The sequence below is a fragment of the Pyrgilauda ruficollis genome, unplaced genomic scaffold (genome assembly GCF_017590135.1).
Source record: "Pyrgilauda ruficollis isolate IOZ18807 unplaced genomic scaffold, ASM1759013v1 scaffold13, whole genome shotgun sequence".
Taxonomy (NCBI): Eukaryota; Metazoa; Chordata; class Aves; order Passeriformes; family Passeridae; genus Pyrgilauda; species Pyrgilauda ruficollis.
In genome coordinates this window covers 6,941,385-6,961,653 of record NW_024511432.1, presented here as the reverse complement: position 1 = coordinate 6,961,653, position 20,269 = coordinate 6,941,385, and the positions used below count along the sequence as shown (strand labels likewise).

The following is a 20,269-nucleotide window of genomic DNA, read 5'->3' as shown; positions in this document are numbered from 1 at the left end:
AGCGGCCGCGGCCCCGCCGCTCGTCCCGGCCCCGGTCCCGGCCCCGCCGCTCGTCCCGGCCCGGCCTGAGGGGCCGGGGGGGCTCCGACCCCCCCCGCGCCGCGGGGCCGCGACTCACCTCACTTGCGGCTGCTGAAAAAGTGCTTTGCAGCTGTCGTCAGGCGCGCCCGCGCGGGGGCGGGGAGAGGGCGGGGCTGGGGTGAGCCCCGCCCTCCGGCCGTGGGCGAAGGGGGAAGGCGTCGGCTCGGAGAGGGGGAGACCGGGGTTCGAGTCCCGCCCGGCCCTGCCGGCAGGCGGGGCTCAGAGCTGCAGCAGCCCCGGTTACACCGGACGCGATAACCTCGGGATCCAAAACAGAATAACCAGCCCTAACCACTACCCAGGGCCATCCCGTCCTTCCAGCTGAAAGGACAGAGGGGAGGATAGAAGAGTTAGGGAGAGATTAGTCAGCGGCACGAGCCAAGTTACCGGAGTGAGCTCGGGGGTGACTCAGGGAGAGAGGAGTAACGAGGTCAGCGGCTCTGCAGTGATGTCTGAGCAAACACGGGCAGTGCCACCCCAGGAAAGCCCACATTTCCCTTGGGATGGGGCTCAGCTCGCAGGAACCTGCTCTGGTTACACCCAAAGCCAGAAACATCCACAGAATGAGGAGGAAACTGAGCTCTCCCGGTCTGCCAGGATGTGCCACCACCTGGGACTGCCCACGTCAGACCAGCCCTCGTTTTTATGGTGGAAACTTGGTCCAAGATAAAAGGCACCAGGTCAAGCATTGCCCAAATAAACATAAACTAAAAGAAAAACCGAGGAAACGAAGTGACACTCTTCTGGAGTAGGGCAGCACGAGTGATGGAAATTCAGGAGGGTGCAGAGGGTGTGGAAGCAGCTGTAACTCCTTCTGCTGGCAGGCTGAGGCTCCAGGGGGGAGCAGAGAGTGGGGGGAAATTTTCCACATTTATTTGAGAGTGGTAGAAAAACTTCTCCTTAGGTGATACCCATCTTCTGTCCCCTCTCCTGTCCTGCATCCCTCTGGGTGGTGATGCTCAGTCCTAGCCTGGCCCCACGCCCCATCCCTGTGCCCACCATGTCCCAGCAGGATCTGCAGCAGGGCAGCCCCACCACATGGACAGAAAACATCAGGAAAGCACACACAGAAATTTCAGGCAGCCCAACACAGAAATTTGAGGGCTGCATATTTTTTGAAAAATAGTCAAACATAATTTCATCTAGGTTTGCACTGTGGCTCCTTCCCACAGGCAGAGCAAGCCTGGCTGGCAGGGGGGATCAAAGCATTGGAAAGAAATCCCAGCCATGCTTGGGAGCAGGACCTTGGCCAGCCTCTGCTCTGAACACCACATTTCTCAGCATCTCTCTTCAGGTCACAGAGCTGTCAAAGCAGGTGAGATTTTAATGTATATGGAGTGGAGCAAGCCCCAGGGAAATTAGTTTTCCCTTGAAGTCAGCTGCATGTTGCTCTATTTATTATTCATTCCTTGCTTGCCTTCTTTTTTTTTTTTTTTTTTTTTTTTTTTTTTTTTTTTTTTTTAATACAAAGGTGGATGGTGACATCTTAATATGCTGAAAAGCACAGAGGTGTTGCCAATGCTTCCCCTTCACTCCAGCCCTCTGACACTTCTTTATTGGCTCAAAACCAGAAATTAGCCTTTCCTCTCCTGGGAGCAGAGCTAATCCTTATGAGCCACTTGTCTCTCTCCAGCTCACTGTAGATATATGGAATACATATATATTTGTAGATATACAGTATTTGTGTATTTTTATATGTAAGTTCACATTGTGACACCTACAAGGGATGTATTTGAGAGAATAAATATGTAGCTAGAAACTTTGCATACCTCATTCATTTAACAGAATACAAAGCACAGCTTTTAAAATACTTTTAAGCAGGTCCATGGCAAGTGCAGCCCTCAGGTTGAGGTGTGGTGGAAAACAGGTGGCTGCAGATCAGCTGGGCTTTGCAGAAACCCTTCTCCACCTCCTTCCTGTGTTTGGTGATGCCCTTTGAAAACCCAGTGCTGCAGTCTAGGGGCTGCAGCAGTCTGGGCTTTCATTCAAAAAGATTCAGCATCCTTTGTAGGAGAGTATCTCCAGTGCAAGCCAAATTTACCAAGGAGAAAAAAGGCCAAATACAATGGCAGAGAAAAAGAAATTATTTCTGAGTGTGCTTCTCCTGTTTTCACACATCAACCCAAGCCCCAGGCTAAGTGGAGAAGGGCTGGGCACTGCCAGGTCTGGCACTTCTGAGGCAGATTGGGCAAAGCACCATCATTTTGGCAACTGCTTGTGACAGGCAAAACTTAAAATTTAAAAGGATAAAATTACCCTTCTTACTCTCCAGATTATGGAGCACTTCTTGGGAAATTCAGCCCCAGGGCTCAGGAGGCAAAGCACAGCTTTCTGAAAATCAAAATCAATTTTTAAAGCCTGGCTCTGTTGCTAATGTTTCTGACTGAGTGAATGGCAGTGTGTGCATCCATCAGAGATGCTTCTACCAAAGCCTTGTCATGCCATCACATTTTGGGGCGAGATCAGCAGCTATGGGGGACTCATGGATTTTTACCCATTTTTTCTAAATTTTTTCAGATTTTTTTTAACTTGAGGTTTTTTCCTAAATTCTACACGTCTGCGGAGAGGTGTTGGCTGAGGAGAGCTGGGCTTTTCCACCCAGCCGGTTCAAAGCAAGCAGGAGATCGCAGGAGCCGCCAGGAGGGGCAGGCAGCGCGGGCAGAGCGAAGGCGAGCTGCCCTCTCCCGATGGGAGCCGGGAGCGGCGCGCCCCGGGCTGCCAGGAAACCTGCCCCGTGGCTGCTCCTGAAAACCGCCTGGAAGCAGATCCCAGCCTTGGCAGCGCTGATTCAGTTGGAGGAAAGATTTTTGCTACAAAACTCCGAAGTTGCTCTGATTTTTTGGAGGTGCGTTTCCTGCTGCGAGGCCCTGGGTTGGCAATAGGAATGGATCCAAGCAGGGTTGGCAGCTCCAAGAGGGAACCTGGCACTCTCCGAGGGGGGATTATCCCAGCTCTTCATGGGGATTTATCCCACAGCCAAGGGTTTCGGGTCCCACCGAGCTGGGCACTGCCAGGCAGGGGTTCCCTGCGGGCAGGGGATGCTGGCAGCACCGAACCCGAACCTTTCCCCGGGCTCCGTCCTTCCCTGGCTCAGCGCCTTTCCCCTCCTCGCCTGGGCTGAGCAAGCCCTGCCGTGCCCTGCCGGGATGGTTTCGGTCCCCCTGACCCCTCTGGACCGGCGGCCGGGCTTGGCACGGGCGGGATGCGCAGGACCAGCGCCCAGCGCGGTGCCAGGAGCCGCCGAGCCCCGCGGGGCTGCTGGGGCACAAAGTGCCTTCCATCGGGCCCACCGAGCCTCCAGCCTGTCCCGAGCCCTGTCCGAGCCTCCCCGGGCTGCCTTCACACGCTCCAGGGCAGCATCCTCCTCCCTGCTGTGTGCCGGGCTGGCGGCCGTGCAGCGCACCCGCAGTGAAGATTTTGGAGGTGATTCCGTGCTTGGCCAGGGGCGGGGAGGTGATGTGTGCCTGGCATGGCTGCAGCTTGTCCTCAGCCAGGACCACGGTGATCGCCAGCATCACTTCTCACATCCCAGATTTGGGCTTCTGGCAGCTGCGGAAGCTCTCCTGAATTTCCGCACCGTGCTTGGTGTCTGGAAATGGGCAGGAACGGGAGGGTCCCAGCGCTCACCCGAGGGTGCTGATGAGATGAAGTACCTTAAACACTGGCCAGGCAGAGGCACAGCCCCTGCCCCGGCACACAGGGCATTTCACAGGGCTGCGGCGAGGGCAGGGGCTGAGGAGGAGGGATGGGCATGGAGCATTCCCGAGAAGGAAAGGAGCAGCAGTTCAGGCTGGCCTCGGGGGGGCTGCTCACCACAAGGCAGCAGCCCCCCTGCACCGCCCCAGGGCAGCGCCCCCCGCCCGGCACTCTGTGCGCGTTTCACAGAGCTCCAGATGTATTTCATAAGCTCTGATTCGTGCAGGACCAGATCTAAACTGGCTCCGGCTTCATCAGAAGCAGATGCGCTGGTTTCTCGTTCTGCCAGGCGCGGGCAGGGAGCGAAGCCCAGCTGGCCGCAGAGCCGGGGAGCGGCAGGACCGGGCACCGGGGACGGGCACCGGGGATGGGCACCGGGGATGGGCACCGGGGACGGGCACCGGGGATGGGCACCGGGGATGGGCACAGGAGATGGGCACAGGGGATGGGCACCGGCTCCTTCCCGGGTCGCTCGGCACCGAGCCAGCGGCCTCAGCAGCTGCTGCGAGGGACCACCAGCCCTTCCAGGAGCCTCTGGCCGCTGCATCCTGCCCTTGGCTGCTGCCCAGCCAGGCGCTGGGGTTTTAATAATGCGTTGAAAACTGGTGGGAAAATTTACCCTAGGGAAAAGCACAGGGATTCTGGAAAAAAAAAAAAAAAAAGTAATTTAAAGCACAGGTTTTATGGGGAAAAAAAAAGTAAAAGATGGATTTGGGGATCCTACAGAATCCCAAACCCCTTATTGCAAGGGCTTATGGATCCAGGAGTGCTGCACGTGTTGCAGGGCTTTCACCTGGGCTCAGTTTCACCTCCAGATACATTTCCAAAAGGGATGTTTGATTGTCACAGCTGATGATGAGGAAGGGCCATGGGGCATGGTATGAGAAGCAGGGAAGAGGATCAGCCCCTACACCAGCCTGCTCCAGCCCTTGTGCTTGGGGTTTCATCATTAACAAGAAGGTGAGTTGGAGCTGCAGGGCCCTCCCAGAGCCCCTGGAGATCTCTGCCCATTTTGTCACCAACTTCTGATGAACCAGCAGCAAGGGTGTGACTCAGATCTTACTCATGGGCTGTGGTGGACAGAACCAACAGCAGAGATGCTCTCTGAGCCTCCTCCCAGTGCAGTGCCCCGAGGTCCTGCTGGCACATCCCACCCCTGAGGCAGAGATCTGGATGTGGAGGGGTTTGAAGGAGCTGGTGATGAGGCACCTTGTTGGGTTGGTGGTTTCAGAAAGTCACGCAGCCGACAGGACCACCAGCACCGGGTCCCGGCAGTCACACACCAGATGTGCTCTGCAGAGCAGAACTGAAAGCAGAACCAAAAAGAGGATCTGTCCTCTCATCTGTGTGGGAGATCCGCCGAGCGGCTCTGGGTCGGGGCTGTCGCTGCCAAGGAAGTGTTTGGGGTTCCTCAGCAGCAGCTCTGACCTGAGCAGAAGGCAGTCACTGGGCAGCTCAGGGACAGGCTGTGCATGCAGCTCTGCCTGGCCCTCCCTTCCCTCTTTGCCCTGGCCCCCAGCCCTCAAACACAGCCAGAGCAAAGGACCTGGAATCTTCCCTGTCCATCACAGGGGGTGGACTAAATGCTCTCCAAGATTTCTTGCAGCCCTGAGCACTGTATGATTCTGTGACCTGGAGCTGGATCACATGCAGGTCTGAGCATCCCTAGATATCCTCATCCTCCTGGGCCACAGCAGCTGTGGGCACGGGCTCCTGGCTCCACGGACAGACTACCAGGTGTCTGCAGGCTGATGGCAACCCTCTGGTTGGCTGGGACATCTGGAGGAGGCCAGTGAGGATCTGGATGGAGCTGGAAGTGTCTCACCTCCAGAGCAGGTGTCTCACTGCAGTGCTGCCCTGGGCAGGGGCCATCGGGGAGCAGGGGCTGGAGTGAAGGACAGGCTGTTCTTGGTGGGGTGGGAGGCTTCCTCTGGGTAGGTGGCACAATTCTGGGAAGTGACATACTCAGCAGCCTTCCTGGCCCTGAGGTGATGGCAAGTCTGGTGCTTCTGGGTAGAGCTGCCTCTTTTGGTAAGAGTTGTCCCCCCACAGAGCTTTGTACGCAACCCAGCAGCAAACCCACATTCCCTCCACCAACCTCTCTGCTCTCCTCCTTTCTGGGTAGAGCTGCCTCTTTATTAAGAATTATCTTTGGTAAGAGTTGTCTCCCCACAGAGCTTTGTTTGCAATCCAGCAGCAAACCCACATTCCCTCCACCAACCTCTCTGCTCTCCTCCAAGCTTAGAGCTCCTGGGGTGTCATCAGGAGTCACTCCTCCTGTACACCACTGCTGTGAGGGGCTAAAGCCCTGAAATTCTTCCAAAATCTTGCAACGGCGGCAGCAGAACCACTCCAGTCATCTGCTTCAGTGACAGTCACATGGGAAGTGATCAGGGACAAGTGCATCCCACAGGCAAAGAGCTTTGGTTCCCTCACACTGCTTGTTTCTCTATGCCTAGACTTTGCTGGGTTTTTGTAAGGTATGAATAACAAAAGCTGAAAGGGTTGGACATGCAGGTGGGAAGGGCTCAGAGGGACAGACTCTCCCAGCAAGCCAGTGGGTAACAGCTGGAAAAGCCAGGAGCTTTCAGGTGTAAGTTTTGCCCCATCTCTATAAGGTCTTTCTCTTTTCAAGTTAAACCCATGACCTGCTCCAGGGAAGAAAGAAGATTGCAAAGGGGGAAAGGTGGCAAAGCCACTAGTTTCCATGAAAAGCAGAGAATCAGGGCCTGTAGAACAAGAGAGAGGGAGCCCCAGGAAAACCCATTCTGGGGTCCTCCAAGACCCCATCATCAAGGCAACAGGGTAGAAAAGAGTTACATATCAGAAGAGTTGTGGGAAGCAACAAAGACTTGGCAGAATTCTCACCAGCTGTGGTAAACTGTGGACCAGGCCCAGAAAGAGGCACAAAACTGAGCAGGAAGTGTTCTGGTTTCCCACTCCTTTCCCCAGCCATCCACCGTGCCAGGTGACAGCACCAGAGAGGCAGCACTCAGCTCTTCTGTGCTACTTCCCCCTCCTCTCACTCCTGAGCTTTAAGAAATGAGCCCAAGGCAATTCTGAAAATTCACTTATCTCAACCTGTAATTGAGAAACCTATTTAATAGTTACTTAAACCCTGAGCAGCTCTGAGCTGCAGCAGTTGATGAATATGCATGGCCTGGGATTTACATTTGGTGGCAGTGTGAAGACAGGATGTCAGGCAAATGAGCTATGAGAAATGTTGCCCATGCAAATGTTCACTCTGCTCTAACTTCTCACTGCAATTCCCATCCTTGAAGCCATTTCTGTCTTTCTCTTATTTGCATTGGAAATGTAGTAACAAAATAATGCAACTTCACAGAAACTGGTCCCAGTTCCGTGCAGACAGGATGGATTCTTTAAAACATCTATGACAGAGTGGAGTCCTGAACAAACAGCAAACAAAAAATACATAGAAGTCCTGCCAAGGTCATCCCAGGCCATGCAGTTCTGGAGTTCTCTGAAACCACATCTTCATCCAACTTCCCAGCCCTTACCTGAACAAGGCTTGTTATTAGACAAACCATCACAGATCTGCAGGAACAGAAAAGCTGCTGTTTTCACTCACAGTTCATTTTCTCAGTTTTCTGCTTTCAGAAAGGGGAGCATGAGCCCAGGACAGCCGCTGTTTCCTTCCAGAGAAACTAGGAAACCTGCTTATTCACTTTATTGAGGACTTCAATAAAGGGACTAAACATTGAGAACCTCACCTGCAATGCTGCATCCAGCCCTGGGGTCCTTAACAAAAGGACATGGACCTGCTGGAGCAAGCCCAGAGGAGACCACAACGAAGCTCTGAGGGCTGGAGCACCTCTCCTGTGTAGACAGTTCAGCCTGGAGAAGGCTCCAGGGAGACCTCAGAGCCCTCCCAGTAAGCAAAGAGGCTGGAGAGAGACTTTTGACAAGTGTATGGACTGTCAGGACAAGGGGAAATGCCTTCACACTGGCAGAGGAGAGGTTTAAATTGGGTATCAGGAAGAAATTCTTCCCTGTGAGGGTGGTGAGGCCCTGGCACAGGTTGCCCAGAGCAGCTGTGGATGCTCATCCCTGGAAGTGTTCAAGGCCAAACTGGATGGGGCTCAGAGCAACATGGTCTAGTGGGATGTTGGAACTAGATGAGCTCCCTTTCAACCCAAACTATTTCAGAACTCTGAGAAACAGTTAATACTCTGTTCTCTTGGGTTCAGAAGAGGTCATGTAGGAGCAGGAGGTTAAAAAACCCAGCTGGAAGTGACCATACCTCACCTGCTGTGGTTGGGCTCCAGGTCCTGACATCCTTCTCAATTCCAGTGAGTTCCAGCATTTCCAGTGGTCTTTCACTCTCACATCAAGGACAGCCATCCTCAAGCCATGCTAGTTAAGGCACTGGATTGTAATGCTTTTGAAATTCTTTTCTGCTGTACGTGCCTCATGCAGGGAGACTTTCAGATTCCCTTTGCTAGTCACACACTTGAGAGGCAAATTCCATCTAGGAAGAGCCAGAGGACAAAGTGCCTCTGGTCCTTCACCTTCAGCCAAGGAAAGGCTGTACAAGTACTGGACTCATCCACTTGTGATGTGCCATGGGCAGAAAAGTGAACCCTCCATGAGCTTGCAGGTAAATGGACAAATTACCCAATGGCTTTATGAACAGCTGTTTGCAGATACCTTTAAAACACTGCCTGGACACCATTTGTCCTCAGCAAGAGAAGCAGAGCAACATGGTTTGTTGTTTGTCTCTTCCAAAAGCTACCTCCCTTTCACACTGCAGAACATCTCCAGGAAAGCCTCAGGTCCCAGCAGTGCTGTTTTTCTTTGGTGCTCTCTGGTCTGTTCACAGCCAGGTGGTAAAGGTTACTTGTTATCCTTTTGCCTGTAAATATTCCTAAAGTATTGTCAGGAAACAAGCAATCCTCTGCCTGATTTCAGGGCTTAACCACTGTCCGTCAGTGTTAGCTATTTGAAGTTATACCACCTAAAATTTTAGCAGCTCCAGAAGGTTTTAAGGTGTAGCATACAACATCCATATTTTCCCCACAGAACTTTCCCACATTTCATGAACTTACACATGTAACTCTCCCCTGGTTCCCCCTCGCCCAAAGCAGCACAATTAACAAGGTTTGGTGGCTGCTCTCACAATGTGCCCACAAACAGCACTCTGCAAGCTCACACAGCCCCTTGCTTGCAGCCCCTGGAGCAGATCCATGCTTTCAGAGTAAGAAGGGCATTATCAGTTTTAAGAAACAAGAATTTCAGGGCAGCAAAACCCACATTTTCCCCAGCGCAGACCCTTCTATTAAAGGCTGCTCCCAGCCAGCAGCTGAGCACAGCAGAGGGGTCAGTTAGATAAGTGACCACTGGATGTCACCACTGCTTTAGCCACGGACATCAAGGCAGCCTTGCACCTAAAAATATGCCAGCAGGGACCACCAGGGAGTCAAATAAATTTACAGCACCTTGTTTTCACTACACAGAAGTTTATTATGAAAGTTAAACATACAACACAAAAAGTAGCAAAAGCAATCCTGTAGCTTAAGGCAACTCTTACAGGAGATGAATTCAAGAAAGATGATGCAACTTCAGTTTAAATAGAAATTATGAAAAATATCAAATTGCATCAATAACTTAAAATGCACTTTAAAAAGTCTGCACTAACCAGCAGAGGGTAAGGGCTGTGATCTTAATGCCAGCATTAAGATATGGAAAGCAGCAGAATGCTAAATGATGATAGGGAAAGTTCAGTATTTACATAGAGATAGCAACGTTAATATCTGATAGCGTCATTTCCTGTGTACTTATGGTTTAAAACCACTGTCTGAAACGTTAGGAAAACCTTTTAAAATAAATCTTCAGACTATTCCATCAAAAATACACAGATGGCAGAGAAGATCCAAGGCTAGGGATGCGTGCGGATGCATGCGTGTGTCCCTTAAATAACTCTTTGCAGAAACACTTTAGAAAAATTATTTCTTTGGGGGAAGAAGAGCAAGAAGAATATGTGGCCACAGAGTGAAAAAGATTATCTTTCAGGTGAATCACATTTAAATTGAAGTATCAAAATATTTCTATTTGATGACATTCTCACAGTTTACAGTTAATGACATTTTTAAGTGAATGTTAAATATTCATATTATTAACATACAAAGATTCTCCTTCACATTGACATCTGCTTACATTTTTGCAAGACCTCTTTTGCATTAATTGTTTTTCCATTAATGAGGAATGTATAATTGTCTTAATTATAGAATTTAATTAAGAATTAACTGTTCTAACCATATAGAGTTTCTACCTTTAAAATAATTCTTAAAACACTGGATTCAGATCCCTTATTTTAAAAAGGTATTTAAGTGACATTTTAATCAATCAGGCTGTACAGGAAGCACCACATTTTAACAAAGCCAAATGACATCACATTTCTAATGGATTTTCTTCAAATATTGGATGCAATGAAATCTTTGGAGCAAGTCCATTCACCATCACCCCAAATAAAACAAGATTAATTCATACATTAATTCATCCCAAATCTTACCCTGTTAGAAAATGCAATATATACTGCAACAGTCTTAATTTGCATAAGATTTAATAGAAGGGGCCTATGTGCAGTATGAGACTCCTGCACACAAGCTCATATCAGCTTTTCACCATTCAGCACAATTTTACAAAAAGCCTAAGATATAAAATATACTTAAAGCAGTTATATTAAACATGATTTAATACACATCACCTTGGCAGCTGATCACTTTTGTTCCCAGTTTAAATGCTGTTGAATCTGATTGTGGAGTTGCAGTATCCCTTTGAAGAACTAGTTAAAAAAATCCCTGAATAAAACAGAAGCCAGCCTGTGACTTCCTCTGAGTTTCAGTAAAGCACTATATACAGGGTATAACAGCCACCCAAACTCACTTGAACAGAATAAAATCTAAGACAGATAATGGGGAAGAATGCATTAATGCATGAGAATATACATTTTAAGTTTTTTATAATTTTAGAAGTGGAACCAATGAATTGTTAGCAGTTAAATGAATACTGCAACTGTAACGTTTACAAACCCACAAAGTTTGAAAACTGATTCCAACAGCTCTGATTCACTGGGTTTAGCTTGGAAATAATGCAAAATAATGTCAGCAGTTTTAATAAGGTCTTGCAAATTTAGAAAAAAGAAAACTGAAAGAAAGATAAGAATGCATTATCTAAAATAAAGCAGGAACACAATAAGGACAATCAAAATTCCAATAGCCCATATTAAAAAATTAAGCTTGGAATGCATTGGCTTCCAGCAGTTTACAAAAAAAAAAAAAAACAAAAAACAAAACCAAAAACAAAAACAGAAGTTGTTCTAAATCTGTAATATCTTGACCTATTTTTAAGTGGCAATTTTTATTACAGTCGAGAAAAATGGTTTTATAGCTGCATAAGTTTCCATTTCACTAAGATAGTGCCAACAAAAATAAGTTTGCATAGAAAAACAAAATTTCGAATTGCCACTGGCTACATGCTTAAAATGGGAAATGCAGGTATGGTAACATAAACATAGTGCAAACCATGGCAGTTCGCGGTGACTTCGACTGCCGCAGGTCAGGAAACAGACCATAATATACCCAGTTATCACAGTTTCTGGTCTTTTGTTCAATCCTTTGCCAAGTAGAAGCAATGCACGTGTGCAGGGCCGTGGGACGCCTGCTGCCGCCATTAACGTAGTTTGAGATCGTCGCCGCTGCCCAGGTTAGAGCCAGGACTAGGGTCTTGCTGTCTTCTTGCCTGCAGCAACAAACACACACCGAGGGTCAGCTACCAGGAACCAGCAGCTCCTAATTCAGTACATTAACACAACTAACACCATAACCAATACGAGGCAGGAACTTTACAATTCGAGCAGTACTTTAACATCAAAATCATGCTTTGCCCCAGTTCAGTTTGCCCCCCGAAGCAGGTGGGCTCTCAGGAGGGCTGTGGGTCTGGCAGCCTCTGTTCCTGAGGGGCTCCGAGCCTGCTGTGCCTCCCCTCCCAGCCCAGAGCTCCCAGCAGGGACTGTGTGCTCGTGCTCACACACGTGCACACACACTGCCAGGCTTCAAACATTGCTTCAGCAATCAGCAAGAGACTCCCACAATGGTTAGGTAACAATTTTGTGCCTCTTCTTCCAAAAATAATTTTCTTTCTTGTGAAATTCCCTTCTGTTAACCTTTTCCGTCAGTTTTAGGGAGAAAGACTAAAATATGAGATAAAATTATCTGGAAATGATGTGATGTATTCTACAAGAAAAACATTTACTTTAGCTTCTTCTAGAATCAAGAGACTTATAGTAACACATGAGTACAATTTAATCCATAGATGGACACACATTTTAACACTTCATAAAAGCTGGGGTTTTACTGCTTTCTTCTTCGGTGCACCTGCAAAGTTAACAAACTGAGAAAACTGACATAGGATTGCACCCCTGTATTAAAACAAAAGTAATGTAAGTTCTCCTTTAAATAAATTATTCTGTTAAACAGTTTGAGTTAATGACATTGTAAAGAGGTAATTAAGAATGGTCAGTAACAGTAAAAGACACAACTATCTACTTTCTCTACATGTACACAGCTACAGCACACACAAATGTTGCATGTAAATACTTGAAAACATTGATTTCCTTAAAATTTTAAAGCCATACATTGACTCTGATGAACATCTAATACATGCTAGCTGTTTTTTAAGACATTTTAGTGCCAGCACTTTTATTTAAGGTTTATAGAGTGAATAGCTGGCACCATGGCCTGTCACTGCCACATGACCCAAACAGTCTCAGGCCACATTCTCAGCTGGTGGAAGGCGTCACTACACAGGCTTTATTCTGAGTGCCCCCATCAGCTGCAATAACCTGCCATTCAGGGCTTTAAAAAAATGCAAACCAGTGACTACAAGACTTTTTCTATGTTCCTGAAAGACTGGGCAACAGCCTTAACAACTGCCTGGGCAACAGGCATTGTGCCACTGGAATACCCTTCAAGCAATTACCGTGTTGGCAGCATCACACAGAACAACACGAGTACTCCAACAGGGCTGTGACTAACAGGGGCACAAGTGCTGCTCTTGGGTGTTGCCTGGGCTCTTCTGAGCCCCATTTACTGACGGAGAGGAAGCCTCCCCACAGCACAGCAGCTGCCCCAGCTCATGAGGTACTGCTGCTGCACTCCCATTCCAAAGGGTGAGCAAGCACAGCCTGCCACTCCAGACCCTCTGGCATGCACTGCTGACACCACTTTTCCCAACCCAGACCATTCTTTCTTTGTTCACTTCTTCCTCCCTTACCTACCATTCTTCTTGTCTGCCTAATTGTATGCTCCCAGTGCACTAGGTTAGCTGCACCCAGACAGAGAACTGCTGCTTCCTTCTCCTATTTAAAAGCCAATTTAAAGTTACATTCTCCTTTCATGTGCAGTGGTCCCTTTCTGATGCACATGGAGTTCATTCAATAAATCCCTCTAGTAATCAGCATGTTTCCAGAGCAGACAATCCCCTCCCGCACTCTCCTTAGTGGTCACACTGCCACTATTGCTTTGGAAACACCTCCACTAACTTAAATATCACAATTGCTACCTACTACGTTTATGTATTCAGTGTTGGCTGCACTTTAGATAATTAAGAGTGAACCAATCTTTTTGCTCTGTTCTGTCTGCACTAGTTGTACTCTGAAGGAACAATCTGCTTCTCCTGCTTGCAGAAGAAATCTGAAGGTGAGAACCAACACCACTGCTGGTGCACAAACCCACAGATTTCTCAGTAATCTTTCTGAGGAATCACATTAAAGCAAACTACTCTAATCACCACACAGCACTGATGATTTTAAGTGTTTAAGGGCATATTCTTTGAGGTCCTTGAAACAACTTCTGCACACTGTCCTCTTTGTAGAGATACAAGATGGCATTTAATTAAGCTTTTTACATTATTTCCAAAAGCCAAATCATTCAGCTTTGACTATCAAAATCACTGAAGGAAACCCCACACTTCCTTTTTCCTTCAACAGAAAAGCCAACTGTGCTGTAAATATTTTTTTCATATGAAATGGTTGTTCATCAAGCCTGAATAGATACTCCCAGGCTAATTTAAGAGTTGCACCAAGATTAACAAAACAGCAACAGTTCTACTTTGCATACCCTTCTATTGAGCAGACTGTAACAAGATTGCTTCTGATTTTACTGCTGCCTCTTTCCTCTAAAAGGAAACAAAGACATGCACTGTCTTTAACAATTACCAAAACCTTACTTCTACCAATTTGGCACTCGATAAACATTTTTACACTTAACTAGAAAAGACCAGCAAGTTAATTGCTGCTATACTACTGCTCTAAAAACAACAGTGTTTCTTCTTCAGAAAACAAATCATATGCACAGCAATTTTATTGTCAAATTTCAGCAAAGGCTCCAAGATATGAGCATATGGTTGCATTTATGCTTTGCTTAAAGTGGCCTTTTCTTTCAAAGCATATGAAAGAATTTGCATGATTCGTGACCTCATTGCTACTTGTAGAGTTTGCAGAAGCCACTAGTGAACAACTACCAGATTTGCCCTTTCAAGTGAAATGCAAAAGGCATGACAAATGACCCTCAAATATACCAAAAACAGTCATTACAATATCTTACAACAGTGTATGTGGATAAAGGTGTAATTTTGCAATTCTGTAAGTGGGGATTTACACAAGCAACTGCAACATGTTGGAATGACAGCTCTGACTCGGGCACCCTGCTTTCCTTGTGCTACTACTGTGCAAAAAGACAATGTGTGAAGCAGGCTTGTTCTAGCAGCCACAGCCATTCTGCCAGGGCACAGCATGCTCAGTATACAGCAACTACAACTGGGCTTCACATGCTGAAAGAAAAAGAAAAAAAAAAAAAAAAGATGCTTGGTAAAGACTAGGAAAATCACTTTGTACAGACAGGAAGCACGCTACGGAGCAAGAAGCACTGGGTGCTATTTTTGTCCACTGACAATTGGCAAAATACAACTTCCATAAGAAATGCCATGAGATCCTTAACACTCCCTTGCAGGAAGAGTGTGACTATCAGTAGGGTAGTATCTGCTAGTTCTCCTCAGCCTATTACAGGAAGCTAAAGCTTCCCTTTTATAGATGTAAACCAGCAATTTCCAGACTTCTCACCACTGGGGGTCCTATACTCCCCAGCACAGTCAATCAATCCTCTAAACTGCAGTTTTTGCTGTAGTTTTTGAAATGCATACCTTTTGCTGCCACACAAAAGCACCAGTATTACTCTCAGTGAATAATGGGCTCAGCTTCTCAAGGATTAAGGAGACTTGCTTCAATTAAGAAAGATGCATTTATCTTTGCCATTGGGAAATGGAATACACTGCTATGAGTCATGCTTAATGAGCCATGAGAAAACAGCAGTTATTCATCTTTTCTCTGCGTATTTCATTTTTTTCAGTCAAATGTTGACTTAAGTTTGAAGGAGCACTACTTCACATGTTCTTCATCTGTTATTTAGTGAAAGGATAACAAATATTTGCTTGTGAGAAACTTGTAATTAGCACACAGATCCCACCAGAACTGCAATTACCCTAAAAATGAATGTATTTTAACCAAGATTGCCAACTTTCTTCCAAATATCCAGGAACAGAAGAGTTAACTTGATGGACACATCAAGAGTTGCAACACTGAAAAATACTTAGCACTCAGCTTTCAGAACATGAAGCCATGCAAATCTGCTGCTGCACAGAAGGAATTGTAACTGGCCCCAAGCCATTGAAAACCTCTAACCCTGGAGAGGGTGTGATGACCAACTGGAAGAATTGCAGGAACGTATTTGGCAAAAAACCATTTCAAAGCCTCCTATCAAATGCTACTCTAGACTTATTCATGCTGAACTCATAATGCTGGTACCATGGGGGTAATGACTGACAAAAAAGAGAAGAATTACTAACAAAAGCATTTTGACTTGAGAGTAAACAAACAAAGAGTGTGCCTATAGTACTTCTTACACCTCTGCTCTCTTTAACCTCTGAAGTCTGAGCTTTCCCTAAACCTAAATATAGGCTAAGGGGAATGGACTGAAAGCCCTATCAAGAGTAATATCTGCATCATATTATTTTTCTTCTCAGTAAACTAGATAGCTTGGAGTCATTAAATCAGTACGTTTTACCATTTACTTTTCTGAACAAGAACCACATTGGAGGCTTTACATCTGTTATTGGGGCACAAAGGGAAAACAGATGGGCAATAAGGAAGGTGGCACATAAGCAGTTCCTCCAGCAGCCAAGACAGTCAGAACACATCCACCTCCTCCAGCCACTCAATCCTGCCCCATGCTGCAGCCTATTGTGCTTCCAACTGAGCCAACAAAACTCCTTAAACTGACTTTAAGAAAGCATCTCTAACCAGCCCCTTCCTGGGCATGTTCTGAGGCCTCAAACATACCTAAGGAAACCAACTCCTCTTACCACATGAGCTCATGAGGAAAAGATAATGCAGTCCCACTGTGTGGTTACATGATAGCTCTGAGAAAGCAGAGCTGAGAGAGTTGGAAGCAAATTTATTAAGGATGGACAGGGCTGCCATGAAGATGGCCCTCCCTTTCTATGAATCACTTACAAAAAGCAGTAGGGAAAACTGGGACTTCTGAATGCCACACAGTGAAATGACAAATACAACCATACCCACTGCATATACAACTTGGGACACTGGTGAAGAGGAGAGAAGGAAAAGTGAGCTAATTTGAGGAAGGGCTGTCACAAAAAGAATAGCCAAAATAAAGTCTCTCCATGGACAACTCCACTGCAATTCTTTAATTGGATTCTGGCAGCTCTGTCCTGCTGAAACAGACAGAGCAAATGCATTATGTGCCTTGGCATCTGCCATCTATAATTTACTAAATAAGTGAAAAATCAGGCTATGCTATGAAAAACTAAACAGTGAACATTTGGATTCTCTTACAACTGCCAACCTCCTGAAAAGGGATAAAAAAAAAACCCCAACCAACCAAACCTGAGAATACTTTGCAGATACTTTTTAGAAAAGTATACAACCACAGGATAAAAACCACCCAAATTAAAAAAAAAAAAAAAGCCAGCCCTGAAATAAAGAGAGCAATGCTCAGAAAAATGACCAGTTACAACCAAGCACACCTTCACATTAGTCCTGGTATCTGAGGCAGACCCACAACAATGAACTGAAAACTCTTTGAGCTGCTGGTTAACAACAGCCTCTACCATGGAGATTTGAACAAAATGCTGGCCCTGCCTCCAGTAACCTTTACTCAAGAGAAGGGCAGGAGGAACTCAGCCTTCAGAACTGGAGCCAGCAAAGCTGGGGCCCTACAGCATAGTGAGAATGTCAACTTCTATATCACAGAAGTTCTTTGGTCACAGCTTGATGAAGCAGCCCATGTGCTTCCTAGTCTCCAGAGGCCTTGCACAGAGACTCTCAATCTTCACTTCTCAGAGCTTTAGCCACAGCAGCACCACTGCATCCATGAGCCAGTGGCTGCCAGAGGGGATATGATCTGTACCACATTCCTAGCAGGCACAGCTATCAGCATTAGACTTCATGGCCTGGATCCAGTCTCTGCAGTTGCTTTGTTGGCTGCCCATAACATTCATTTTGCTATCAGCTCTCCTTTTCACTGAACCTGGGAAGAAGTAGCCTTGATCTTTCTTAATTATAATGTCAAGCACCACTTAAATTATGCAAATAATGAAAAACAGGCTCTCAAACTTGGCAAGGGATCTGGATGTTAGACTGTAGTAACTGTAGAACTATTCATGCCATGAATTCTATACCCAATGCTCTTTTTTATTCCTGCTTCCATTCCCATTGTCTTTCAAGCTCACTGAAAGTCAAAATAAAAATTTTTCCTGACAAAGGCCATTGATAAGAGTTATTTAGCACTTACCTCCATCAAGACTTCATTTCAAACTACTACCTACTTCCTAGAAACAGACTGAAAACACATGTGAACTGTGTTACCTGCAGAGCCTGCTCTCCCACAGGTTGTGAGAGAGCTCCAGAGCATGACCAGCCAAGCAGCACAGCTGCTTCCTGACCCCATGCACCCCCTCACCTGAAATCTTTGCAATGGTTGCATCTTTGTTTAAAAGCTGTTATGAAGGTAATGATTCTGTGCCCCACACTGGACCAAGGTCACTGCAAGCCAAGGAAGGCAAAAGCACAGCAGGAATAGGTAGCTCTGAAGAGCTTTGGGTAGAGACTGAAATTTTTACTTTCATATTGAAACTTCTTTTCCAAGGGAAAAAAGCTTAAAGTGCTTCCTTTTAGAAAGCACTGTTTGAAAGCTGGTCTAAAGGTTATAAATTTATAATTAATATTGATTGCCTCCAGACAGTATTCCTCTGCTGCTCAGCCCCTTTCTAACCTTCATTGACTGAAAGAAGACGCTTATATTACAGTATTCCCTGATTTGCAAGATTGATCTCCTCCGTCCTACAGTCAGCATTGATTCTGTACAGCACAAATTGTTTTTCTGATCTATGCATTCTACAGCACTTTTGCACAAGCACCAGCTATTTAAGTTCCTGTGAAGCAAACCAGCCATAACTTAACTGGTTACTTGTGCTGGACTGGCACTGCAGAACCTTTTGAGGCAACACACTCCCACTCAAACACCTCTTTCCAAGTTATGCTGTATCCATCCTCCATCTAAACAAATTGTTTATAATTGTGTACAAGCATATACCAAGCCTACACTACCACTGCATATGAAAAATCAACGGGTTGGGTTTCTTTCATATCCAAAAACCTGTGTTAAAGGTTGTTGTATTTTTCTATCATCATCATTTTGGAGAGTACATACAGTAAACACTAATTAAATTAATTCCAGATTAATAAGGAAAAAAACCCTTTAAAATCTGATGAGAAAATTAAAAAAAAACAAAAACCCGAGCCAAAATTAAAAACAAACAAGTCCCCACATACTTATTGTAATATTATACTTTCTTCTGAAGTCAGTTGTATTTGAGAAAAATATAATTAGTTAGAGCATTTATTTACACTAGGAGTTTCATCTTAGAAAAAATTAAGAAAAGGAGAGTAATTTCACTGTCTAGAACATGAAAGTCAGTCCTACTACTTTATTTTCTTTCAACTGTAAACTGTTTACATTTCTGTAACAAAATCCTGTTTGTTTTTTAAGAGTTCCCAACTTCAGCAAAATTAAATGAAATGTATCTTGCCTATTTCAACTGGTAATTCCCAACAAACAAGAATAATATGTAAAAACCTAGGGCAGGACACAGTATTTAAAATTTAGGTAAATTTTTACTCCAGCACTTTTTAAAGGGTGGGGTTGGTGGGGGTTTTTGGTGCTTTGTGCTGAGAGGAATTGCTTCTGGAAGAAAAACAATTTCCAAAACAGGGGGTTTTTTTCAGCAAAAATAAAATGGGAATTTCATGCAGTTTCCCAAAATGGCTCTTCTTAGCCATTAATGTAATTTATATTTAGCCCAAGACCACAAACAGACAGATTGCTAGACTAGACTGTTTTAGGGAGAGCAAACCACTCCGTCTCTTTACTCAGAGTGTTGCTAAAATAAAGAGCATGGCAGCAACACAAAAAGGAAAGGAACACAAAGTAGAAAAACATGACATTTCAAAAACACTGGTTGAAGAAATTACATTGGAAGACTAAGAACAGATCCAACCCATCCCCAAGTAAAGCCATAGGGACATCCTCAGCCAAGCTCTGGAGAACACAGCTGGACAAACTGCACTCACACAGATCACTGCAAGTCTGAAATTACAGCTTGTCTGTACAAAACAAACCTTCACAAAATACCCCCACCTGCACACAGCAACACAGCAGAAGGCCTCTTCTTTACCTTGAAAATCCATCGTTTTGTGCCATCTGCTCCAGCAAAGAGCTGTCAGGAGGCACCTGCTTGTGGCTCTTCTGCACTGAACACGGGCCATTACTTTCAATAAATTCTAATTTCACCAACTAGGGGCTGTTTAAATCTCCCCAGGCCCTTCTGCACAGTGTAACGCATTTTTGCATCATGCCACTATGCCAAAAGACTGAAAAACAAGCAAAAGCTCTTCCTGGAAATTCACGTCTAGACAGCAACTTCACAGTAATTTCTGCAGAACCCTTCTTGTTCTGACTCTGACTCTGGTCATTCATAGTGAAACCACACCAGAGACACTCAGACTGACTCTCAACCACGACCCAAGGAGATAAAGACAGTGAAAATTAAACATCTGCCTCACCAACATCCCTTCAGTCTCCTTGCTCTTCTAGTTCGGCAAAGGGGAGCATACAAATACTTCAAGTTCAAACACCTCATTTTTAAAAAAAAAATCTTTAAATGAGGATAAGGTTTTTCTTTATGTGTATATTATTAAACATTCTCTGTCTCAGCATTCCAACATTTTTGTAAAAGTAAGAGCCATTGGGATACCTTATTAATTCTGAAGGCACTAAGAACACTCACTGACTTCAAAAGCATCTTTGAAACAAAAGAATCCTGGACAGCGGGGCTGGAT

General features: G+C 45.7%; 2 protein-coding genes across 3 annotated transcripts in view; both read right to left on the bottom strand.

Annotated features, from left to right (window-relative positions):
* PHAF1 (phagosome assembly factor 1) overlaps positions 1-183 on the bottom strand; it is a 36,480-nt gene extending 36,297 nt beyond the window's left edge. Inside the window, exon 1 of the mRNA XM_041458627.1 lies at positions 119-183. The gene's annotated coding sequence lies outside the window, so the exon portion shown is untranslated. The remainder of the gene's footprint in view (positions 1-118) is intronic.
* A 9,051-nt stretch (positions 184-9,234) lies between these two features.
* CBFB (core-binding factor subunit beta) overlaps positions 9,235-20,269 on the bottom strand; it is a 37,557-nt gene continuing 26,522 nt past the window's right edge. For both annotated transcript variants that reach the window (XM_041458706.1, XM_041458707.1), the window contains exon 6: positions 9,235-11,535. In XM_041458706.1, coding sequence (XP_041314640.1) covers positions 11,467-11,535 — 69 coding nt within the window. In that variant the 3' untranslated portion in view covers positions 9,235-11,466. The remainder of the gene's footprint in view (positions 11,536-20,269) is intronic.